Source organism: Achroia grisella, unplaced genomic scaffold (assembly GCF_030625045.1).
Source record: "Achroia grisella isolate CSIRO2021 unplaced genomic scaffold, CSIRO_AGI_Agris_v1 utg402, whole genome shotgun sequence".
NCBI lineage: Eukaryota > Metazoa > Arthropoda > Insecta > Lepidoptera > Pyralidae > Achroia > Achroia grisella.
In genome coordinates this window covers 15,775-41,146 of record NW_026712841.1, presented here as the reverse complement: position 1 = coordinate 41,146, position 25,372 = coordinate 15,775, and the positions used below count along the sequence as shown (strand labels likewise).

Genomic DNA, 25,372 nt, shown 5'->3' with positions numbered 1-25,372 from the left:
AAAACTATTTACTATTTTATTTAATGTCTACACCAACGTATTGGAAATTTCGAAAATATATAGAAAGATTATTCACTAAATAAAAACAATAGTTAATAAAATTTCAATGTACAATAAACGTTATTTGTTCTTAGGCGCTTAGGAATACATACACATACTTATAGTATTCACACTGCACAGATAAACTATGCGCTCTCTTTGTGAAAGTGATATTTATGGTTAATGGGAACACAAACCGCCGGAACCAAAAAAAAAGAGAAAAAAAGTGATATATCTGTCAGCTGTCAATAATCATATGACATTGACATTATGGCTAGTGTGTTATTGCTGTGGTGGTGAATAGTTTTGTTTTGATATTTCCATTCCAATGTCATGTATGTGTCAAACTTTCAGTTCCTAGAGCCAGAAGAAGAAAACAACTTTGAATTCAAAATCAAAACCATTAGAATTCAATTTACAAGGTGTAACAGTATTGTTTTTTAGATAAGAACACATGAACTCATTTTAAAGTAAAATTTAACTGATTTGTTTTAAAGCTATCATAAATATTAGATTTCTGTATATCATAACGTGACACAATACAATGCGTTTATAAATTATTTTACTGCGACTTTTTATAAATTAATTGGTATGTATTGTGCAATTTAAGATATTTTGTATGTATACTATATATTATAAATTATAATAATAAACATTTAATATTTATGTATTACTAGCTTTTACCAGCGGTTTCCCTCGCATTGATTCATTCACTAGTTTTTTTTAATAAAAAGTAGCTTATATTCATTGTAATACCTCCAAGAACATGTGTACAATGTTTCATGATGATCGGTAGTTTTTGTGTGAACATCCCTACATGCACATTTATAATTTTATATATGTTGAAATTCATATGTGTGCAATAATTGTAATATTTATTAAATTTACTTATATTTTTCAGGACATGCAAGTAGCAATGAGGTTTCGTAATATATTCAAGTTATATCAGCAGGCCCTGGCACGTCGGCCGTATTTGGTACAAGCAGTACAAACCGGTGCTCTCATGGGCGCAGGTGATTTAATATCTCAAACTGTAATCGAAAAGAAAATAATTAAGGAAATTGATTACAAAAGGACTCTCCAGTTTTCTTCCATTGGATTATTTGTGGGTGTAAGTATTCATTATTGTTACTTTTATTTTTTGTTTCATAATATAGGTATAAAATTTCAAATGCGAAAATATATATGTATGGATATGAATGGATTATAGTCTATAAAAACTTCTAATTCAATATCAGTTAATATCCCTTCCGGAAACCTCTCCGAGGACCACTGTCATTTTTTTATTGTATCACTTAGAGCCTAATTAATTTACTACAAACAGCATGATAATAAATAGTCAATGTACCTTGTCTAAACATGATAGGACTGTCTATTTTGTCAGATGTCTTTTCTACAAATGGTTTCAATCATTGATTGATAGATTAAAAATTAATGGAATTGGTAATATATTTATACAATATTTTATCTGTGACATTTTAACCTTACAGTGACTACTATGATCAGATCAGTCATCTGACATGAAATAATATTTGCCTAGTAAATAAAAGATTTTTTTTTTTAGGGTCCTGCTCTACGTCTTTGGTATGGACTACTTAATCAACACATTGGTTCTAGTGGAAAATCAGTTGCTATTAAGAAAGTATTCATTGATCAACTGGTATTTGCACCTGCATTTCTATTTCTAATTCTGTCAGGAGTGGGGACAATGCAAGGCAAATCTTGGAATAATGTTAAAAAAGATATCCATGCCAATTATTATGATGTGTTAAAAACAAATTACTATGTATGGCCATGGGTTCAGATTGTAAATTTTTACTATATACCCTTGCAGTATCAAGTACTGCTTGTTCAAGTTGTTGCTTTGTTTTGGAATACCTATTTGTCATGGAAAACAAATAGAGAGAGATTGTTAGAATAAATTGATGAGATAGACAGATCAAGTTGTGACTGTATTTTGCTTAAACAAATTTGTGCCTTTATGACATAAACATTAAAATTATTTACATACTAGTTTTCTGATAATGTAGCATTTTATATTGAGTTATGAGTACAGTGTCAAAAATGTAACATATTAATGGACTAAGAAGTAGAGTGCCAAATAAAGGTAAATACAAAATTTGTGCCAAATTGCAATTTTTACTATAGGTACTAAACAAATCGTAGAAATATTTAAATATATTTTATAAATTGGTACATACATAGTATATTTCAAAGTTAAAACTAAGAACCTGTATTATATCAATCTGTTGGTAAAATTAGTATATTTGTCTAGTTTCAAAGTTTTTGAGCTCGCATGAAGTTACTCGTAACATATTTTTGAACTGTGAGTAGATTGATGCTAATGCAACTCTTAATAAGCCAGAATTTATATGTACCCGCTGTTTATATGTATTTATATGTACCCGCAATGGTAACATTTTAATTTTTATTTATTTGTCGCTGGAAGAAACTAGTATTTATTATACATGCTCGGCGTAGTTTAGATACTAATGGTAAAATCTCTGAAATATATGCTGCGTATTTAATAAGAATGAAAAAGTTTATGAGAATGACTAAATATCGACTCAATAATTTATTAATAAATTAATAGTAGTGGTATATTTTATCCACAAGTGGATAGGCAAAGGTACGAGACCATACAGCCTATTAATAAATTAATGTCTAAAAAATACTGTGCGCTAACGTAAACATTTGACATAAATTTGACAGTGAGTGGTGATCTTCTACGACAATGTAGAAGTTGCAATTGACTGAAAAACTAATCTGTGTTGTGTGCAATACTGTGAATTAAATAAATAAACTATTACGGAAGAAATATTACTATTATGGCTAAATCTGTAGATTTGGAGTTAAAGAAAGCTTTTACTGATTTGCAAATCAAAATGGTCGATACAAGAAAAAAATTCATTTTATTGATTCACAAATAGAATTACTTAAACGGTGTATGCATCATGTAGACATTACTCAATGTGCCATCAGTTGCTATCCACCTGGAGCAAAAACTTATGAATCAGTGGGTAGGATGTTCCTTCTTACGGATTTAGAAGAGGTTAAAAATAATCTTAAAAATCGAGATACACAGTTAACAAAACGTGCCAGTGACTTCCAAAAAAACAAGGAGTATTTAGAAAACAATTTAAAAGAAAGCGAAGACAATATTAGAGAAATGGTTCAGCAACGGAGAGTGCAAAGCGAAAAAACTAATTAAGGAATTCAAAATACATGTAAAGATTAAGGTTGCTAATAAATTCTCTTTAATAATTTTATTTTCTCTTATTTATTTATATGTACATACAAAGCGTAAGTTTTTTGCACATTTTTGTGATGAGTTTTGCGTTCCGAATGAGTGGTAGAATAATAAATAAAAGTGCTTATATTAATTAGGTTTATTAAAATAAAGGATTATTTCCATTTTTAAAAAATACCCACAAATTAATTCATAAAATCATACTTCTGATTACCATTTGTAATCAGAAGTATGATTTTATGAATTATTGCTGCATATCCTGTGATATTCGAACTATCTACCATCGGCAGTAGGGAGGTTACACTCCCTTAATTTGAGAAATGTTTTGTTCACAAGTTTTTCATTTAGCCAGGGCCTAATTTCGTCAATCATTTCCTCTCGATCGAAAACTTCTAAACGTATAATAAAACCGAGTGATAGTCAGCTGCGGTTCCAAAGGTGGGTTAAGGAACAGGAGTACAGGACCCTCAGAAATATTATTTATAAAAAGTTGAAATTGCTTATTATTGAAAGAATTTACAGTAATATAACGTGGTAGATTGGTTCCGAGTTATAGAAAAATGCGTAGTATAAATATTCCCGTATAACGCGTTACGTATAAATTATTACTATATTAAGACTGAAATATGCACGTTATATTAAAATAAAAACTAAACTATGAACATTCTAAATAAAAAACTTATGCAAATATACTAAAAAAACGAATTATGAACTGCACAAAAGAAATCAACATGAACAAATCATTATAAATTTACGGTACAGAAATAAAATGTGAGAAATCCCAGCGATATGTGGGGGAATGCCTCTATTATACGGGATATAGATTTCCCCATAATATGAAATTTGCGTTATTAGAGTACGTGTTAAAAGGGGGATTACTGTATTTTGGCAGGTCTACTGCTTAATAGATAGTGTTGTTGAAAAGATTAATTTTTCTACAACGCCATTTAGCGCCGGACAAAAAAGTTATTTAAATATACATTCCTAAACAAGATTCAGTCTTTTACGCACTTTAAAGTTGTAATACATAAATGTTACGTTTACATTCAGTCGCTTCCACTGCCACTGGCGATGCCGAAAATATTGCCGCGTCAGCGTCGACGGGAGTCGACGCGAGTGAGTGTCGTTTTGCACTCAGCCCTCATACCTACTTATTTACCGGGCCACTCGCAAACGTGGCGGACGTCGAGGTTGTTGCGGCAACAGCTGCATGTCTACTTAGTGTAATGAATTATTTAAACGTGAAAAGAAATTAAAAAAAAACGCTATCGCCAAAGAAGATGAAAAAAAATCATCTAAATCGAACGACGTAAGTACTCAGTAGTAGTACTTAATATTAAAAGTGTACTTATAGGAAGTTATAGCTTCGTACGAGGGTCATTTGAAAAGTTCTTAGCCTAACATGGTTAAAGTCATTAGTTTTTTTTTATAAGTACCCTCATTTTGTAGTTACATTATGTAGCAACAAGTATGCACATTTTAGTTTATTCAGGACAATGCGCGCGTTCACACCTCTGTGCAATCTATGGCAGAAATCCATCAATGTGGCTTCGAATTGTTACCTCATTCCCCATATTCACCGGATTTAGCACCGTCCGACTTTTATCTGTTCCTAAAGCTGAAAAATTTTTTAGGTGGTAAACATTTTTTCACTATTGAAGAGGTCATAGCCGCCGTGGACGCTTATTTTGAGAAGTTAGACGAAGATTTTTTAAAACGGGTATCGAAGCATTACCGGGTCGATGGAAAAAGTGTTTTGAGCTCGGAGGAGAGTATGTTGAAAAATAAAAATAAACTCAAAATCGAGTGGTTTCATTAAGTATGTTAGGCTAAGGCTTTTTAAAAGATCCTCGTATAAGTACACTTTAAATATTAAAGAGAAAAACCAACAATCGAGGAAGCGCCGGCAGCGCGAGTGGCAGCGCCAATGGCATGGGAAGTGTCGTGTTTACACTCTCGTGCTGCTCACTTCCTCACTCGAGCTGAGTGTGAATTGGGCTTAAAATACAGCTGATATTCACTAGGAACGCAACGTACGCAAGTTGATCTATCACTATATACGCTGGCCACTTATCACAGCAGTCAGGTAAAGTTAGGTTACCTCACTGTAGCATGTTAATTCGGAATTTACTACGTTGTTTGCCAGGGATCACTGCGTGAAAGTCGACTGGATATATAGGATACATTGCCAAGAGTTTTTGATCTGTCTTTCGATAAGTTTCTTTTTGATCTGTCTTTTAAGGCCTCTAGGAGGGTGAAGGTTGGGCCTAGAGGTGTGCCCCTTTGCTCCGGTATGAACTCCCGGGGCAACAACCCTCGAATAACTGGATTGATAGCCCATTGGCCGGCCCCAAGTGCCCCAACTGTCTACCGTCCTAAAACTAATTTAAATTCTAAAATCTAAGCCTGGGATTTTATATATAAAAGAATACAAATGAATACACATATTTACATTAACTTATCGTATCTTAAGTGGTAGTACCATACTTCTTTTTTTTAATTATTATTTTTGTCCTCCAAGTATTGTATATATTTACCTACTTACTTAAGCTACTAAGTTTCCTCTCGCCCCACGCCCCCGTACACTCTGTGGTATTTGGTATGACTTTGTATTGTCAAGCTCACAAGTTGACAGACAGACACTGACTGATTGACTGACTCATTGACAGTCGACGATCTTACTATTATTGTCATAGGAGGGTCTTCGCAGATATACTAAATTAATCTTGGATAATTAAATTTATCAAGTCTCCCCCACGGTTTCCACCAAGGAAATAACAGATTACTTATTTTAGTTAAATTTATCAGAAATCCATTTTACTTTAATTTTTCCATCGTAGTCCACACCGGCTATCCGTTTAATTTAATTAAGTAAGTGAAATATTGAAATTATTCGTAATATTACATTTACAATCCATTAATGCATACTAGATTTACTCTCGATAAAACTATATAACGAAAAGAGTAACATGCGGAGTTAAAATCTCAACTTTAAATCTATCTGCCATTAATATCAAGCCGTTTACTGGCTAGCCGGCGATTATATTAATGGGATGATGTACCTCAAAACTATTAATTTTATTTATCATTAAAATAAGGAGCAAGGTGTGCGAGTGATATATCATCTTATCTAAGGAATAATTTGAATAATTTATATTTTTTTAATTGTTCAGAAAATACAAAATTATAAAATCTACCTTCAGTACTAGCTCATATCTAGTACTGAAGGTTGGTATTATACTTTTCTTTTCAGTATGGGGATGAACAAATAAGAACAAAATAAGTGTGTATATGACAGGCTTGTGAAAGGAACAGGATGTTCAATCTAACTTGTATACCTATCATTTTTATCTTTTGGCCACATTTGTTGCCAACTTTTGAGAATATTTACTCCAGAATTCTCGTCTATTTGTCCAGCATACGCCTGGCTCCTGGAGTATGATTTTAAAACGCTGTTTGCTAAGAATTACTATTTTATAATTATATATGAACTATTTGTAAACCATAGAATTTGGTATTATAACAATTAGTTGTAATCAATTGTCAGTGTATCCTGAAAGTGTTCATTTAAATGATCTACTGTTCTATTATATGAAATAAAAATTGTCAGTTTTATACAATCAAACCACAAATTTCCAAAATACATATGTAAATAAATTATGATGGAAATAAGTAGTATCTTATTTTATTGAACATAATACAAATGAATAGAAAATTTGCTAAACACTGATTATTCACAGTTATTGTTAAGATTATGTTCATAATTTAGTAAGTAATCTAATTGTGCAATATTTATTACAGTAATAAGATGGATTCCTTACAATTAGTTTCATCAAATAAAATATTTGGAGGCTACCAGAAGATATATGCACATGAGTCCTCAGAATTGAAATGCAAAATGAATTTTTCAATCTACTTACCACCACAAGCTGAAGGGGGTGATGTCAATCTGCCTGTGATATTTTATCTGTCAGGACTCACTTGTACTGAACAAAACTTCATTACTAAATCTGGCTTTCAAAGGTATATTTTGTCTCCTGGTTTTGTTTACGAAATATGTTTTAGTACATTTTATATACATTGTACTTTCTAAACAGATATGCTGCTGAACACGGAATTATTGTTGTGGGTCCAGATACTTCTCCTAGAGGTATAAAGTTACCAGGCGATGATGACTCTTGGGATTTTGGAGTATCTGCTGGATTTTACCTTGATGCTGTTACTGATCCTTGGTCCAAACATTATAGAATGGGCAGTTATATCGCTAAGGAATTGTATGAATTAATTCAAAATGCTTTCAGTGATGTGGTAGACCCTGCTAGATTCGGAATTATGGGGCATAGGTAACTTAATAACAGTTTACAAATACTTTAATATTTCACATAAGAATCTATTTAATGGTTTTAATATGAAAGTACAATTGTTTTCATTGTCGTCATTGGATGTCATCATAATGCATTACATAATATCACATAGTCTAAATTGATGGTGTCACCTCATAGGTTATAAGTTTAAGGCCTTATGTCGTAATTTGAGTGTAGATAATACAACAAACGTAATTGATAAGCATTGGTCAAACTTTATCTCAATAATAAAGTTAAATAATAGGTAATTATTGTCTTGGTATATTTATAATTATCAATAATTACATAATTAAATTTTTTATTATATACCATGTGAGATAAAGTTGTTAAGTAATCTTAAAATCCTCATGTATTACAATGATTATACAGTATTTACAAATATACTTTATTACCTCACTGTGCTTATATTTCAGAAACTACTAATAATAATAATTTGTCCACCAAATATATAGTATTTGTATAGAAAATTACAAATTATTTTACCTTATTTTGAGCTAGATGAAAGCCATGAATTTTTAAATTTTATAATACTAGTCTGCTAGCTGAAGTAAGGTGTCAGCAAAGGGATTCATTTAGGCATTCTAAGATGGATTTTGATTTATTATATGTAAACAATAATCAATTCTTTCAAACTTTTTGCATCTGCATTATAGGTTTGAATGAAGGGTGTACAAAACCTCTATTTATACTCAGAATTACATTTATTTCGAACAAAACTGATTCATTTGTTTGACTGTGTCTTGTGGGTAACCATGATAATTTTCAGGGGGACCACATGGAGTTCGACAAAACCATTTCTTTCCAGATTCCATTTTTGTCCAGGTTTATTGTAATTTAAATTAATGTTTTCAGTATGGGGGGACATGGCGCACTGATTTCCACTTTAAGAAACCCTGGTTTATTCAAATCAGTCAGCGCTTTTGCTCCTATTTGCAATCCAAGTGCGTGTCCATGGGGTGAAAAAGCTTTTACTGGATACCTGGGTACGGATAAGAGTCAGTGGGCAGAATGGGACGCGACTGAGCTTGTAAAAAAATACGATGGACCCCCACTCACTATGCTTATTGATCAAGTAAGTATTATTGTTATTATTCTCGACGGCCTCGGTAGTCTAGCGGTTGATATACCTACCATAAGACACATATTACTTCCGATGGTCAAGGGTTTGATTTATCAAATCGTGTATTGCCATTTTTGTTCACGAGTACGATTGTATATATTGTTCTGGGTGATTTCTATATATATATTTTATTTTATAAAATAAAATGTATTTAAATGGCGTTTCTTAAAATATATTTTTCTACGTACAGGGCGCTGGTGACAAATTTTATATTGAGAAGCAACTTCTACCCGAGAATTTAGTAGAGGCATGCCGCTCAGTTGGAGTTCCAGTGATACTGAATTTGCGGGAGGACTATGATCATTCTTACTACTATATATCGACTTATATTGGAGAACATTTCGATTTTCATGCTAAAATTCTTAAAGCATAAGCCTAACAGTGGTTGTTCAGTATTTTATTCTGAATTCCGTCTCTGAAATATAGATCGAACCATTCTCAAATTTCAGATACCCTGTAATAATATATTTACTACATACTATACTATCTAAATGGAGGTGCATTTAAATATTGTTATTGTTTTTTGTAAATAAAATTATGTTTGTAATATGTTTTTTATTGATATAAACATTTGTATTATTGATAAAATTGGTGTAACGTGAGGGGAAGAGAATGGTTAGTAATGTGGACAGGTTGACCTCCACGTGGTTCCCTTTAGAAAACATCGTAATAAATTTGTGGTGAATTTACCACGATGGACTACCTGACCTGACCTCGTGTGCATCTTATCATACTCCACTGGTGCCCCGCCAGCATAAACCGTTAGCGCAGACGGGTGTACCATTCCACTGTCATGCAAAAAAAATGGTGACGTAATGAGTTTTTTTTATGATGGCGAATACCTGTATTTTTTTAGTATTAGGAAAAATGTTAATATGAAAAAAGATCTTGTAGAATATTTTTAAATACAATATTTCACTTAATTAGGTATTATTATTTCAATGGATATGCCGGAAAATACTGATTCAAGTCAATTATAAACATACTGAATAATATATTAATTATGCATATTATGTGTAATCCAATAATTAGCGAATTCATTATTTTGTAATAAAACAAGAAATGAAACGTTACCAACAATTTAATATTTGTAGTTACATTATATTAACCGTCTGGCGTAGTGTTCACTCCGTCATGTTAGGTACTACCTGCTCGTGTCATTTTTCCGTAGAGCGTGATAATACTGAACAAATTTGTCTCTATTTGCCCAAATGTGTGTGCCGCCCCACTCGCACCAAGCGCTGGTAACAAAATTAAAAAGCATACATGTAGTATCCTGATTGTAAATAAGGTGTAGTAATAATCCATTGCTACCAATGCACTACGGTAGAATGACGCCCACGCGGTACCCCCTGGAAACCATCGTGGTAAATTGCCATTTGTCAAAATGGGCTAACCTGGACCTGAATTCATGTTCATTTTATCATCACCACCGGGCTACAGTGGGGATGTGGTAACCCAGGTAAACCGTTAGAGCACTCAAGTGCATCATTCATCATCATTATCATCCATAAAAAATACTGTAAACCACCTTATGACATTTTGTCAATGTTTAATATTTGCTGCCATGTATATTTTGTACTATTCTTAAAACTTATTAGACGAGTTATAACAATACCACAGTTAAAACGGGTATAACGACGCCGTATACCTTTAACTAAATTAAGATTCATGATTTGGGTTCCTGCAGTAACCCAAAATATGAAGCTTAATAGATTTGCAACTCACCAAATCTTGATAATATAACTTTAAATTTTACCGGCATTCATTTTAATTTTTCCACACGTTTTTACAAAATTCTTTTTACACATACCTACAGTAATATTTAAAAATAATTGCTTTATATATTATGGACACTATGTAATACCCGCCATACCTAATTCTATAAAAAAATTACGAGTAAACAGTATATAATATACATACATTCCAAATAAAGCACCTCCGAGATGTGCAGCATGGTCGAAAAATTTCCATCCAAACACTACTCCAGCTAGATCCACACTCATTATTGCTTTTATTGCCTGTAAGAACAAGGTAGAATTACATGCTTTTATGCACATGATTATTAATATATATTTATATATCTCGGGCAATTAAATCGAAATCATAAAATAAATCTCAAACGTTTCGCTTAAATTTTATTCAAACTAGATTGTTTAAATTTAAATAAAACTGACAAATATACATATAAGTAATCAATAGTAGTAGCTGTAAAATAAATCTTTGAGAATGCATTATAACGTCAATATTGCAATATCAACGATATTGAATCATATAATATCAAAAACAAGACAAAATATTAGAATCATTATCTATCGATTTTGAATCTAATATTTATAGATTTATTTACATAAAACTTGCAAATAACAATATATTGATGGAATATTTACCGTTCCAGCGGCAAATGTATACATAGGCAGGAATATTATACTGAGCTTGGTGTCAGGATACTGCACGCATACATATGACAGTACTGCCATGATTGCACCTGACTGCAAAATAATATAATTTTACTATGTAGCTTTGAATAAAAAACTAAATCGCTGCAATCAAATCATATTATGAATAGTAATGGAAATAAATTAATCATTGGTGTAATTTTAAGTATTGTTTTTGTCTACCGCAATGTGAGTCTGCCTGCCGTGACTGTATGTAATTATGGATCCTTTGATCCCAGTTATTTAAATTAATTTTTTTTTTGTTGATTGATCACAGTTAAGTAAAAATATTCATATTATGGTCTTGATATCACAGTTAAAACTTTAAGTTCTAGTCAATATATTATGTAATAAAGAGGGAATAAATAACATTAAGTACAAATCTTACTTAACTGAATGTTCTAATCAATTTAATGACAAACACATTTTAAATTATTTTGAATAAATAGAGGCACATAACTATAGGAAGTATATGGTTACACAATGACAAATACGCGAGAAACAGCTACCTTCAGTAATAAGAGTAAAAGAAAACAGTCCGCTGTCCACTACCCTGCTATTCAAGTAATATAAAAAGTACTACTTACCGCACCAAGACTAAGACCAGGCTGATTCAAAACCACTTTGTAGAGGAAACTAGAGAAGCTACTAATTACACCTGCACTCATGTACATGGCTACAAATTGCTCCTTGCCTAATGATGCAACAGCAGCTGTGGAAAATTATAAAGCCATATATCACATCTGACGAAAAAAGTAAAATGAAATAAACTTTAAATACTGCTTCCATGGGAACAAAACTAATAAAATAGTACAGCCCTATGTAATATAGTGTTAGATATAAGATAATAAGTTAGATTTTGCTGCTGCAGATTTACAGTTATAAAACATGTTTCTTCTTATCCTTACCTGGCATAAAACTATAGAGGACATACATATTTGCCGCCAGGTGCAAGGCTGAATAGTGGCTGAATGTTGACAGAACCATAGGCAAACATTTTGAACCTGGAAATAATAACAAGATAGATATTTTTTTATAATGGTCTGTCATTGCACTGCGAGCAGTATAGATATAGAGATGTCTATCTCATGATATTACAAGATAATTTAATATAATTTTTAAATTCATAACTTACTCCTGAAATTGTTAACTGGTGTATATGTACATTTTTAATCTAGAGGCTAATCAAATCTCAAGCTGACACCATAGAATAAATAAATTTTTAGTGAAATAATATTGTCATATTCCATTACTGATGGATTTTTTTGTTTTGCAATTTAAAATTATAATCAATTTACTCACTTCCTGCAGGGTTTGAACAGAAGTACTTGACCATATAAGGTTGTAGTGCTCTAAGACGCCATGCACCAAACACCAACAAATTTGCAGCAAGAATAGGATAAAAGACCTTTTCATTGTCTTTTAATGAATTCCACCATTTTCTTACTGGTCCTGGCTCAGATTTCTGGAAGAGTTTTAGTAGTGTTATAATATTTTTATACAAAGCATTATAGATATATAATTATAGAACACATTTATTCTAGTAAACTCTTATGCACAAAAAGAAGTTTAGTGATATAATTAGAATGGCAAACAAGCTGACAGACCAGTGTACAGTGGACAAGTGGTAACCATCGCCTATATGTATGATCAGCACCATGGACATTACTTTATCATGTGGCTCCCATGATAACAGACATGTGATGCCTTTCCAGGGGACTAATTTATGCCAGCACTGGCTGCAATTTAACTTCCTTATCATCACCATTCAACTGTATCACAGCTTACAAAGTAAGGTGCTTGGCAGTTGAAATAAGAGACTGAGATACTCATGCAGCTGACTTTTTACTAAGTGTACCTTGGTAAATGTCTAGAACACTACAAGCAAGTTTAGAATCTAATGTGATTATGAGGATATACTGATTTATTAGTAATCTCTTACAAACTGTGCTATTTTCTTTTGCTGTGCATTTAACCAGGCGCTAGGCCTGCGGAGTAGAGATGATGTATGAGCTCGTAGAGTTTCATATTCCCAGATTACACACCCCACAACACTCACTGTTGATATCTAAAGTAAATAAAATATATTTATTAGTAGTACCTTCTGGTAGATGCTAACTATTATTGTACAGAGATAATCAATATTAGCCTGACGTGACTACAACACTATGTTCACCAAAATGCAATCAACATTCGTGAACATAATCTTCAATAATGGATAATTAAGATATTTAGATATAAATTAAAATTATATATTCAAGAGGTTTTATAAAGTTGAGTGACAATCCTTAAACACAATAAAGTAGTAATATTGAGAAATTAAAAAAATCTTACTCCAATTGTGAACAGAAAAGGTTTTAATAACCCTTTGGCATTCAATGGCCCAGACTCAATGTGCAGTTGGGCAAGGGGGTCAGGTTCTAAGCGCTGCCCACGGACACCCCGGCGCGATTTGTGGAATGAGTTGCGAAGTTGTAGACAAGCATAATTAGGTCTATGGCTCTGTTGTAGAAGTAATGATTTACTAAAACGAAATTTATTTATTATGGGTACAGCATCATACATTTATCTCTCTGTCTAACTGATCTATTAATGCACGTACTAATGATTGCAGAAGACATAAAATCTTGTATATAGGTTTTCTTAATAACGCTTAACCACTAAGGATTAATGTTTTAATGTGTAAATTTGTATACCACAGAAGACAATAAGTGGCTCGTCGGCAACAACGTGATAATGCAGTAACTGTTATAATTGGAAATTATTTGTGGACAAGTCACTTTTTTATAAATTTTTGGGTATTACTATTTTTAGTTGTGTAACAGTTCTATAATAAGCAGGTACTTATTTCTTGAACAATTAAGTTAAGAATAGCAGTCTACAAAAAAACCACATTTTTTAATTACTAAGTATGCAGTTTTTGTATGCTTTAAAATATAGTATGTTACTCTTACCAACTATTCGTCAACTCCGCAGCACAACAAACTTTTGTAAAGAACATGTTAATAATTCAATTATAGGCTATAACATTGTCTTACGTATATATTTAAATAAATTATTTTGAAAATTATTTTGGATTTTTTATAAAGAATAACAAATACAAATGATTTTTTTTAAATTATTTATATTGAAATAATGTTGAAATTGAATGGAAGGATAGAATGACAAAATTAATAATCATAATGAATGACTGATTGACATTAGCTCAATCAGTCTAGTCAATTTTCTGCAGGCTAGTAAATTTTGTTATGTTAATCACGTGTTCTTCTCCTGCCCTCTATATGATCGCTCTGAATTCATTTCCCAACTCCTTCTGATCCGTGTCCCACTTCCTACATCTATTAATTGTTTGTTACATAATAGCGATACCAATGTATATAAAATATTAGCCACATTTATTACATATAATAATTTAAAATTGTAAATATATCCATATATCTATAATATATATACATTGTAAACATCATAAACCTGACCAATCCTTTATCCTACAAAATTCCGTTCTATTCCGTAAATTTCTGTGTATATTTCCCTAACTTTGTTATTGGCTAAATGCGAAGGCAAAGCCAAAGATGGAGGAGAAAAAAAAAATTTCGGATTAAGCCGAAGCTAAGGGACAAGCCATAAAAAAATGCATTAAACAGTATTCGAGTTTAATTTTAAATTATTGTTTTTCTACAGCCAGAAAGCTTCCAAGGGGCAGAGAAAGAAGATGCCTAAAAGGGCACCGCAGGAAGTTACCTACTCCAGTCTCGCAATCGGCCGCCGGTTTCTTATGGGCAACGATATTGTCTGGGGTAAAATGATCACGGTCCCTGAGGCTTAAAGAGACGACCACTACCACAGAAGAGTCAAGGAAATGGCTTTGTGCCTCCCAAGAAGAAGGCGTCCCCGCCGCTCCCGTCCACATTACGGTCCGGACCACTCCGCGGTCGTAATATTAACCATCCGTAAGGCAACGGAAATGGGACGTGACATACGCGAATATCCTTTGCGAGGCAAAAGATATGATCGATCTCCGACCCCTAACAATGACCGTACTCTTGAAGTCTCCAACACACCTAGCGATGAGAACGTTAACGCTCAAAGCGACAAACTCTGGGCCTTAATACTGGAACACGTGGCCAAAGTTTCCAGACACACCAAAAACTTCAGAGGGTACCGCTGCGGTTGCGCGGGATGGAAAAAGCAGCAGGGGGGATATTTAGGTGGGTGAAATCTGCAAAAGCAGCACTTATAGTCTGGGGTCATATTGGAACCGCGGCCCAGTAATGTCAACATAAAGCACAACGGGCATCTCAGAGCTCAGTGCACACGAAAGAAAGACCGTAGCGGTCTCTATTATCGTTGGGGAGAAATCCGGAACAAAGTAGCTGAGTACGCTGTTGCCCCAAATTACGCAATTTGCGCGTAACTGCCCCATCTGGTCGATCACTGGATAGGGAGCAAGATGTGCACCTCACCAAAGAGGAAGGGAGGAAGACCGTCCTACTCACAAGCTCCAGGCCACAGGAGTGAGAATCAGGAGGGAACAGCCGATTAACGCCCCTAGAACGCTACCGAGCAGCGGAAAAATGGGAACTAGTGGGTTCTCACTACGTGGGTGCTTGAGTGGACCACCGCTGTCGGAGTCGCAATGAACTATAGTTTCAATTCCGCGAATCCAACATTTGGCGCTGGACGGGTGATATATTAGAGTTTTTGAGGAGTAGGAGTCTCACAGTATCCACTTGTCTCACCCGGGACGGGCGGGTCCTCATGAGGATTTTATCAAAGTTAAAATATAGATTGAAATAATTATATCAGAATAATGTAGCGTCTCCTCTTCAATCTCAGCTAAGCAGAATTTGCGTTATGGTTACCAGATATTTTTTGTAAATACAAACATAATATTACATAGAGGCGGGAAGGAAATTGTTAGTAATGTGGACTGATGATTAGGTACATTGCTAGCAATGTACAATTATAAGTCAGGTTGACCTCCACGCGGTATCCCTTGGAAAACATTGTGACTAATTCCTGGTGAAGTTAACACAATGTGCAAACTGACCTAATCCTCCACTGGTATCCTATCATCCTCCACTGGTATCTCGCACGAGGGTGAACTATACCATTATCGTCGATTAATAAAATATACATAGAGTACCCAGACCGATAACATACAAACAATTTAACGAAACGACCGCCAGGCCGTCGTTTTGTATTTGTTAGTAACAAACGGTTTTTATTTGTATGTTTTCTGTACGCAATATTGAATTATTATGAAGAAAGTACTAGCTGTAGTTATGATGTGGTGCTGATCACGTGAATTCCGATAAAAATACCTATGTAGGTACTAATCTATCTCTGTACAAAATTTCATACAAATCCATATGGTAATTTTAATTTGTAAAACTCTGTAAAAGTAATAGGCATCCATTCATTCTTCCTTACAATCAAGCTTTCACCTTTATAATAATAAACAGCTATAAAATAAGTAGCCGAGACAAATTTCGTCTATGTGTGCTATATCGATACTATGAAGCTATATATTTTATCTAAAACCAAGATTATGGCCGTGAAAAACAAACAATAAATTAAATAAGTTACATTTATAAAAGGAGCTTTTATAGAAGATATTTACATGTATATCATACATAAAGTCTTATGTAATTCCCTGAAGCCGGTTTTAACGAATTATTGGGGTTCTTTTACTACCGAACAAACATTATTATTGTACTCTTCAACACAATAAGGGGGTTTGAGGAGCGAGGCGAGTAATGCGCATGCCCTTCAGTATTTGAGCCGGGAATTTGCGTGACCCTCATCAACTTCAGTGTACAGCTGAGAAGCCTAAGGAGACACATACCCTGTGCTTTAGATCCTTATATTAGGAACATAAAATCCTATATATTTTTGAAGTAAGTGATGTCCTAACCGTATATATATTTCTATTAAATTTGGTCCATAATTCGTATATATTTTAGTGCGACGTCGTTATTGCAAGTGCTTTCTTAGTAGATTTAAAAATAATCAATGGAGCTGACTAAATTAGAAAATAAAGTGACGCAAGCAATGTCGGATATGGTGAAAGATTTAGAAATCACTTATTGAGATAGGAATTTTTGTTTTTATAATAGTGGTCTCTTTAGCAGTAAATTTATCAAAAATGTGCAATCTCTGGAAGCGCGTCTTCACGGAATCGACCGATCGATATATTCGAGGAGACCATGTGGTACCTCTAACAGGCATGACTACTATTGTCAGTATTTTTTATAACATAACTACTATGAGTACTTTCTATGTTATATTTTATACTAAAACGGGAGTAGATACTGATAACTATATAATACACTTTTTTTTTCAGAAATGATGAAGCCAAAGTTGTCTAGACCACATTATCCTCCCGAAAGACTATGTAAAAATCGGCCGTTGTGACGTCCAGTAATTATATCTGGAATTATTATATTATTAATATATTAAATAACAAACAATTTCTTTTGGAATAGATTTATTATAGATCTTTAGATATTTGTCTACTGTTCTCCATAATTATTTTTATATGCAAGGATGAGATATTTGACTGTTTGATATTGGGAATAGGGAGCATTGTTATGGCCAGGTTTACTTAATCTAGGGTTCGTGTTAAATTTTATTTCACTTAATATATTTAGAAACAATCTGCATAGGTGCTAAAGTAAATTCTTATAGAAGTAAAACTTCAGAAACATTAAGTATGACGATGTATTTACCAATGGAACCATATAATGATGAATTGTTATGGCTAGTAGTTTGTGGGTTCGTGGTGGCTTTTGTATTGGCATTTGGAATAGGTGCCAATGATGTCGCCAACTCTTTCGGCACCAGCGTCGGGTCAAAGGTTCTGACGCTCACGCAGGCGTGTATATTGGCTACCATATTTGAGATCGCTGGAGCTGTTCTAATCGGTGAGTGTTTTTTTTTTTTTAAATTAATGTCAACGCGCAATAATAGATATATTATTTGTAAGTATACTGTTATGTTTTTTTATATGTAAGAAGTTTAAAGGTTAAAGGTCGTTAGGTTAAAAAGGTTCAGAATAGAATTCAGAAAATTTAAAAGTTACTTCAAGTTTATATATATTTAATATTTTTGTAGAGACATGAAATATTATTATTATTTTAATTAATATAATAATCTTACTAAAACTTTATTGGGCCTGAGGCACCTTTTCTTTTGGGTATTATATATATTATACTAGTACCTACAGTGTAGGTACCTACCTACTTTTATTTTCTTATTTTTCTAAATAACTTAAAGTTTTATTAGCATTGAAGATTTTATTATACCTGTATAATATCGATGCGGATGAAGAATTGCATCAATATATGTATGTATATTTATAGGTTACAAAGTGTCAGACACAATGCGTAAGGGTATATTGGACGTGTCATTGTATGCCGCCGGAGGGGAGAAGTTGCTGGCAGCTGGTTGCTTGGCAGCTCTGATTGCTGGAGCCACGTGGCTCATCATTGCGACAGCATTACGGCTCCCTGTATCGGGCACGCACTCCGTAGTCGGAGCCACTGTTGGATTTACTCTCACTGCCAAAGGACCAGTCGGCGTGCGCTGGTCGACTCTTGGTGCTATTGGTTAGTATCTAGTTTTATTTCTTCTCATCTATACATGAGTCCTTTTATGTCTATACAAACTAATTGTTTGTGTGTGAGTAGTGAGTATTTTTGTTAAATTTTTAAAACGAAGTATTATTTATTCTAATAGGTTCAGTAGGTTCTGTACTTCAAAATCTAAAAGTTATAATGGTCATTTTGATAAAACAGACCTTACTTTTCTACTTGATACAGAGCTCAATTAGAGTGGTTAATTTAATAATTTGATGGGAACGTACATATAAGCTCGTAACCAATAATAAAACGTATATCTGCTGTCATTTTATTATTATTCTCGACATTTCTTTACATGATCATTGGTAAATTGGAATTATCTGTATCAAAATGAGTCAACAGATTTATTTATTATTTTTTAAATAAGGAGTCATATCTTAGACTATTATCGTTTTCAGTGCTATCATGGTTCATCTCGCCAGTGTTAAGTGGGACGGCTTCTGCTATGATATACTGGTTGGTGCGCCGGTTCATTCTTCGTTCCACCCAGCCGCTTGTGTCGGGCTTGCGTGCCCTACCATTCTTTTACGGTGCCACTATAGCAGTGAACGTGCTTAGTGTTGTTCACGATGGTCCTAAATGTAAGTTACATTATTAACTTTTTAAATGTGGAAAATTTCTTAGTTCAGTCCTCTATTCACTGTTTTATATGAAGAATATGTACCTAGGTCTAGGTCCCGTAGACCTTTCAATTGAGAATAGAATAGAATAGAATATCATTTATTCAAATAAACTTAATTTACCCACTTTTGAATAGTCATAACAATTTTTTTTATCTACCGCTCATTCGGAAAGCTGTCTCATCAAAAGAAGAACGAGCAAGAAACTTGTGTGTTGCTCTTTTAAATAATCCTTGTAAGTTTACATTTACAAGTCGAAACGTGTGATTATAACCTAACAACCAGCACTAATTTATTTGGGTCGAATAGATTCAATCAGTCGTGATACTAGCAGACCAGTCCCTACAAGCAGCACTCGTTCACGAGTATGACGGATTTTTCGTTTCGTTTGAGAATTATTCGTTTTGTCAGAAACGACTTTAAACTAGTGGAAAAAGTTAAATACCTACTACATATCTGCGGTATATTTTGTGTGAGTGTGTGTGTGTGTGTGTATGCATGTGTGTGCGTCGTCGTTAGCTTTTCGAGGTATGTATGTAGACATTGTTACAACTATACCTATATTGATTATTTTAGAGTTTAATAACAATAATAATCATATCAATATATACAGGTTGCTTACGACTATTAAAGTGAACATGAAATTTTAATGTTGATGATGATCATGCTTGAATAATTTACCTAATTTCAATATTGCAACAGAAAGTATGTCTTATTTACAGTGTTGGCGATGGATAAAATCCCTCTTTGGATCGCATTAGTCGGTTCTTTAGCATTGGGAGCCTTAGTGGCTGGAGCTGTTCGCCTTTTCCTCGTGCCACATTATCGCCAAAAACTTATTGCACCAACGGTCAACTTTACATTAGGACTATCTAATGGTAATATAATTATATACAAGACACAACGTTGGTCTCTTTTACCATACATCGAACTCCATCCAGCAACATAATCTTTTACGTATTGCGCTGATCCTGTAGCCCTCACTCTTGGAAAAATAAGGCATGGTCAACAATCGATTAATTACATTACCAGCGTCTAGTCCGCTTCCGATCCGTTTCTATACATTTGTATTTAGATTGCTAGATACAGACTGGTTAGAAGAAGATAGATATTATAGATTCACTAACAGAAATATTTTTCAGCGACTTGTCAATTGAACAACTCGATGTTCCATGTTAAATAGGTATTCATATATATTTTATTTTTTTAGAAACTACACCCGCAAACACACCGACGCACACAAACAAGAACAGTGTGCCGCAACGACCTACTTCACTTTTATCTGAAGATGGGAAAATTCTAGAAGCAATAGAAGAAAGCGCCGAAATGGTAACTCTAAGTGATGCTGACAAAGCGTCTATAGGTGTTAGGGAGATGAACGCCAGGAACCGCGCACTATTAGCCACTATGGATGATTGCAGCATACTCTCGCGTAGTCTAAGCCCTCCAAACAAATCACGTTTGCAGTTGATAGATGCTGACCCACAAATTAATACATTAAAGTATATAGATGAGACATTAAGTTGTTGTAAGAGCTTAGATTCTGCTCAATTGGCTGGCATGGGGGAGAGTTACGACTCAAGGAATGGTTTCTTAGGCGATTCCTGCGACACGATAGCCCGTGGGGAGTTCGATAAATTGGCAGCTGCTAGAATACAACCGTCCACAGTGGAATTTGAGACACCACCTCCTAGACAAGATAAGGTATGACGTTATTCAACTTAATTGAATTTTTTATACAAATAGAAATTGTATACCTACTACTTAAACTAATACGTTCTACGTGTATCTATGGAGAAAACAGCTTATGTATTTCATAATAGTGTTTTAAATAATGATAAAATTGAACAACAATTATTTATTTTACGTGTATTTATGATATTGTTATTTATTTTACCTATGAACTTATTATCAAACATTTTATTATAAAAGGTATACCTATAGCTGGTACTAAATCAGTGTGTATATTTAAGAACTTACACATAAACAAACCTAAAAACAATAAAATAATAGTAGTGGTGCAATTAGTACGTGAATCTATCTATGTATATTTCACTAATTTGTTTAGTGACCTTGACGAGTCGTCACAAGCTTTATGAACATGGCGATGATTTTATCATGTTGATGCATATTCCTATGGTTACACAGTATTCATATATATATTTTATTTATAAATTACGAGAAAAACACTTCATAAGAAAGTCAAAATTTCTGCCGCCATCTGGCGTTTAATCTGTTTCTGTTCAAGGATGGCTTATGGTGTAAAATTGAATACAACTTATTTTAATACATAATATGATGTGGGTACGTTGTCCCGTTCTTTTCTGTAACAGTCAGTTATCTTCCATCAATCGGATTCTTTGTTATTTTTTTTATATGTTTCAGGGCCCAGCAGCTAGCGCATGGAGTATAGAATGCGAAGGTAGGAATACTCAGCTGCCCGCTATAACGCCGAACTCCAGCGCGGCGCCATTACTTCGACCCATGACTCCTCCACAACCGGCACCGCCTGCCCCTCCTCCCGAAACGTTGCGGCTGTTTTCTTTTCTACAAGTACTTACTGCCACATTTGGTGCTTTTGCACACGGCGGTAACGATGTTAGGTAACGATCTTTTATTTGTTAGATGTCTTTACGAACTTTGCAAGACTAACTAAAGACTTAACTAAACTACTTGATTTCATGTGAATTTTTAATCTCTATTGTATCAGGATCTTGCTTTATATACTAGAGTAGTCAAACTATATTTCATGATTTGATCAATCGATACTTATTTTGATGTCGTAATTTATTTATGATGGTATTTTTTAATTAAAAATAATTATAAACACAAAAAGTATAGATTCAAATTTGCGAAAGTGCCGACAAATCGGCACTTAATTGGCTAAATGATAATTAAAGGACTAAACGGTCGTGAATTTGAATCTGACCGCCGCCAAAAAAATTGTGTCAAGTTATATTTCTCTCCGGTGATAGAAACACCAATAACAAACCAAAATTAATCTGAGAGACGCCGTAGATTCGTCTACTGCGATGTTGGATTCAAATATACGTAGCGTTACAGCGTAATGTAAGTATGCCATGTATTGCATTCACGATGATATCAACAGTTCACAAATGCCTCTGATAGCTTTGCCTGCATTCTGAACATATTATTACATATTCACACAACGCCATTTAGTTCCAGTTAAGTCCCCATAACACGCTGGTGTTATGGGGATAACAAGGATATATATACATGCATTTTTTTTAATTAAATACATATTGTACATAGAAAACACCCAGACCGATACAAACAATCATATGTTTGTACCGTGCGAGGAATCGAGACCACCGAGGCTTTTTATTTAATAAAATAAATACTTTATTAATAATAATAATTGTTTTTTTATCTTTAGTAATGCAATAGGCCCCCTGGTAGCTTTGTGGTTACTGTATTCGGAGGGTGGAGCACACGCCAAAGCTGAGACGCCTCTTGCCATTCTGGTGTTTGGGGGCATCGGGATTGCACTGGGTCTGTGGTTGTGGGGTCGTCGCGTCATACGCACCGTAGGCGAGGATCTTACTAGCATTACGCCTGATACGTGAGTTAATTGTTTCTGTTTATGTGTAAACACCTCTTAGTAAACAGTAATCGTCACATGTATGTATGAACGGATTACGGTTATACAAACTAATCACGTAAATCACGTTATCATGTGACTTTTGTGATACCACCCATGCGTTGCCATTCCAGATGCATCGTATCATGTAATTTCACTGCCTAATCTCAACCCACAATCGGTACGCCAGTTTAAAAAGCAAGGCTCGGAGGCTAATATAAGTGATACTGAGGCAGACGATTTTTTACAGAATATGCTCAGAACCCAAAGATAATTTGTGTGTATAATGTAAAGTTCTATCTGTTAGAAATTTATTTATCGTGGAACTAATCTTGACTAAATTTTAGCGGGATATTTGATCGCTATTTATTTATAAACAAATGTAGGACTGCTTATGCACACAAATACACACATTTATAATCTCTCACACATTGTATAATATTCTTAGAAGTATAATAAATCTTTATTGCTAACTGTAAGCTGTATATATAATTAGCAATATATATACGCATGTGTATATAAGTTTTTTTTTTCAAGAAATTAAAGGTATAACATTTGATTTAGGGCTGATTGGTTGAATATATCAACCCACTCACCCCTTTTGAGGGTGATGTTCCAAGCTTGATGAAATTAGCATTATTTCAAAATAGATATTAACCATAAAGTCCAGAAAATTAACAAATCAAACTGTTATAGGAATTAAATTGTGTTTATAACTGTTTTCTTAACTTTTCTTTAGCGGATTCACAATCGAGCTGGGTGCTGCATTGACGGTGTTGGTAGCGAGTAAAGCCGGGTTGCCAGTATCTACTACGCATTGCAAAGTCGGCTCTGTGGTCTGCGTCGGGTACTTTTCGGAGAAAGCCGTCGATTGGAGTTTGTTTCGGTGCTCATATTTTTTTATTTGTTCTATAATTATTTAAAATATAATTTCGCGACTGTAATTCCAGGCGTCGCCTAAATATAAAATTGTATAGTTTTTTTACACACGCATTTGCACACACAGGTGGTACTTAAAAATACACTCAAGTGTCTATACACTTACATTTCGAACTTCATGTTAAACTTATGTACTAAGTATTCCAATTACAGCGTGATGTCGATGATACAGAATATAACTAAGTTTGAACTGGTTCCGCATAAATTGCGAAAATATATTACTAAATTATAACAATCTAAGATTATATAAATTATAATCTTAGATTGTTATAATTTAATTTTACTGTACAATTCTCTGATATGATTTTTGAATGTTTTCTTTACAGTAACATCATTTTCGCGTGGGTGGTGACTCTGCCTGTTGTAGCGGCCATTGCAGCTCTCTGTATGCTAGTACTTGAGGCTTTCGTCGTATAAAATGTACTTAAATATTTATTAACTTATTAAATTGAAAATATAGACTTGTCAAATAAATAGTAATTTTTCTTCGTAACATTACCTCTGAATTGTCTTAATTGTTGCTAGGTTTTTTTATTTGGTAATTAGGTTACTAATGACCCATATTATGAATACCTAAGACTAAACTAAGATACATAAGAATTAATATTATACCACTAATAAAATTGTCTTTGTGGTCACGGCACTGACGACGGTAATCTGCAACGGCAGCGCCGATACACAACACCCTTCGGCCAGTAGTCCGCTTTAATGAAGATGGGCGTGGGTGGTCGTTTTAATGGATTATAATAAAATAGTGTATCTGTCAGCAATATGATATATCTCTAATGGGGCATCATTGCTCAGATCCAGCTAACTATAGACCCATTGCTATCACCTATTCTCGAACACTATGGAATCGATTGGCAACCGTCGACTACTACGACACTCTAGAAGAGAACCAGCTGATTTCTGTTCGTCAGTATGACTTTCGCCAAAGTTGCTCAACTGGTGATCTTCTAGTATTTTTGACCCATTGATGGGCAGGTGCAGTTGCGAATAAGAGGCTCTATAACTTAGTTTGGACATTGCAAAGGCTTTTGATAGGGGTTGATACAAAGCTCTTCTTTCCAAACTAGCATATTCTGCCAAATACCATCCTTCGGATTACCTGCAATATGACGCTGATGGATGATATGTAATAAATCAGCAACATTTATTGCTATGCGGATGACACTGCCGGAGATGCCTTGTATAGCGGCCATTATTATATGTCGAGAACGTTATAGGATGCCGGAATAAACTTGGGAAATAAAAAGTTTACGGTGGCTCATCGCTAATTATACAAGGCACAGATCGGGTCGCATATGTTAATGCTAAATATCCGAAATAACGGGTAACAGCGCCTATTGATTTCAAAA

At 33.9% G+C, this 25,372-nt stretch overlaps 5 protein-coding genes across 6 annotated transcripts; 4 read left to right on the top strand and 1 right to left on the bottom strand.

Annotated features, from left to right (window-relative positions):
• The first annotated feature begins 406 nt into the window (after positions 1-406).
• On the top strand, positions 407-2,236 carry LOC131844393 (protein Mpv17-like). 2 transcript variants are annotated; one of them, XM_059193274.1, is made up of 3 exons: positions 407-461; positions 941-1,150; positions 1,604-2,236. In XM_059193274.1, the coding sequence occupies exons 2-3, from the start codon at positions 944-946 to the stop codon at positions 1,958-1,960; spliced, it is 564 nt and encodes a 187-aa protein (XP_059049257.1). In that variant the 5' UTR covers positions 407-461; positions 941-943; the 3' UTR covers positions 1,961-2,236. The 2 variants fall into 2 exon arrangements, with proteins under 2 accessions (XP_059049257.1, XP_059049256.1); XM_059193273.1 differs by having other exon boundaries at positions 413-628.
• Positions 2,237-2,252: 16 nt separating this feature from the next.
• Positions 2,253-3,290, top strand: LOC131844392 (prefoldin subunit 1-like). Its single transcript, XM_059193272.1, is given in 2 exon segments — positions 2,253-2,943; positions 2,946-3,290. Coding segments are annotated over 2 exon segments (381 nt in total). The 5' UTR covers positions 2,253-2,867; the 3' UTR covers positions 3,251-3,290.
• Positions 3,291-5,817: 2,527 nt separating this feature from the next.
• On the top strand, positions 5,818-9,300 carry LOC131844262 (S-formylglutathione hydrolase-like). Its single transcript, XM_059193098.1, has 5 exons — positions 5,818-6,160; positions 7,091-7,312; positions 7,387-7,632; positions 8,506-8,725; positions 8,964-9,300. The coding sequence occupies exons 2-5, from the start codon at positions 7,098-7,100 to the stop codon at positions 9,144-9,146; spliced, it is 864 nt and encodes a 287-aa protein (XP_059049081.1). The 5' UTR covers positions 5,818-6,160; positions 7,091-7,097; the 3' UTR covers positions 9,147-9,300.
• Positions 9,301-9,850: 550 nt separating this feature from the next.
• Positions 9,851-14,359, bottom strand: LOC131844347 (presenilin-associated rhomboid-like protein, mitochondrial). Its single transcript, XM_059193207.1, has 9 exons — positions 14,166-14,359; positions 13,546-13,735; positions 13,154-13,279; positions 12,514-12,676; positions 12,120-12,215; positions 11,799-11,923; positions 11,164-11,265; positions 10,697-10,794; positions 9,851-10,014 (listed from the first exon to the last, which is right to left on the bottom strand). Exons 1-9 carry the CDS (start codon positions 14,210-14,212, stop codon positions 9,918-9,920), a joined length of 1,044 nt encoding a protein of 347 aa, XP_059049190.1. The 5' UTR covers positions 14,213-14,359; the 3' UTR covers positions 9,851-9,917.
• A 2,673-nt stretch (positions 14,360-17,032) lies between these two features.
• Positions 17,033-24,463, top strand: LOC131844367 (sodium-dependent phosphate transporter 1-B-like). The gene is made up of 10 exons (XM_059193236.1): positions 17,033-17,111; positions 17,558-18,137; positions 18,576-18,821; positions 19,253-19,435; positions 20,197-20,352; positions 20,685-21,178; positions 21,860-22,077; positions 22,872-23,057; positions 23,815-23,961; positions 24,341-24,463. The coding sequence occupies exons 2-10, from the start codon at positions 17,927-17,929 to the stop codon at positions 24,429-24,431; spliced, it is 1,932 nt and encodes a 643-aa protein (XP_059049219.1). The 5' UTR covers positions 17,033-17,111; positions 17,558-17,926; the 3' UTR covers positions 24,432-24,463.
• The last annotated feature ends 909 nt before the right edge of the window (positions 24,464-25,372 follow it).

Coding starts and splice junctions, on each gene's coding strand:
- LOC131844367 (XM_059193236.1), top strand. CDS start 17,927: ATGACGATGTATTTACCAATGGAACCATATAATGATGAATTGTTATGG. Junction 21,179..21,859: donor CACCTCCTAGACAAGATAAG/GTATGACGTTAT, acceptor TATATGTTTCAG/GGCCCAGCAGCTAGCGCATG. Junction 23,058..23,814: donor ACTAGCATTACGCCTGATAC/GTGAGTTAATTG, acceptor ACTTTTCTTTAG/CGGATTCACAATCGAGCTGG.
- LOC131844347 (XM_059193207.1), bottom strand. CDS start 14,212: ATGTTCTTTACAAAAGTTTGTTGTGCTGCGGAGTTGACGAATAGTTG. Junction 12,677..13,153: donor AAAAGAAAATAGCACAGTTT/GTAAGAGATTAC, acceptor AAACTCTTCCAG/AAATCTGAGCCAGGACCAGT. Junction 11,924..12,119: donor CCTCTATAGTTTTATGCCAG/GTAAGGATAAGA, acceptor AATTTTCCACAG/CTGCTGTTGCATCATTAGGC.
- LOC131844262 (XM_059193098.1), top strand. CDS start 7,098: ATGGATTCCTTACAATTAGTTTCATCAAATAAAATATTTGGAGGCTAC. Junction 7,313..7,386: donor ACTAAATCTGGCTTTCAAAG/GTATATTTTGTC, acceptor CTTTCTAAACAG/ATATGCTGCTGAACACGGAA. Junction 8,726..8,963: donor TCACTATGCTTATTGATCAA/GTAAGTATTATT, acceptor TTCTACGTACAG/GGCGCTGGTGACAAATTTTA.
- LOC131844393 (XM_059193274.1), top strand. CDS start 944: ATGCAAGTAGCAATGAGGTTTCGTAATATATTCAAGTTATATCAGCAG. Junction 1,151..1,603: donor CCATTGGATTATTTGTGGGT/GTAAGTATTCAT, acceptor TTTTTTTTTTAG/GGTCCTGCTCTACGTCTTTG.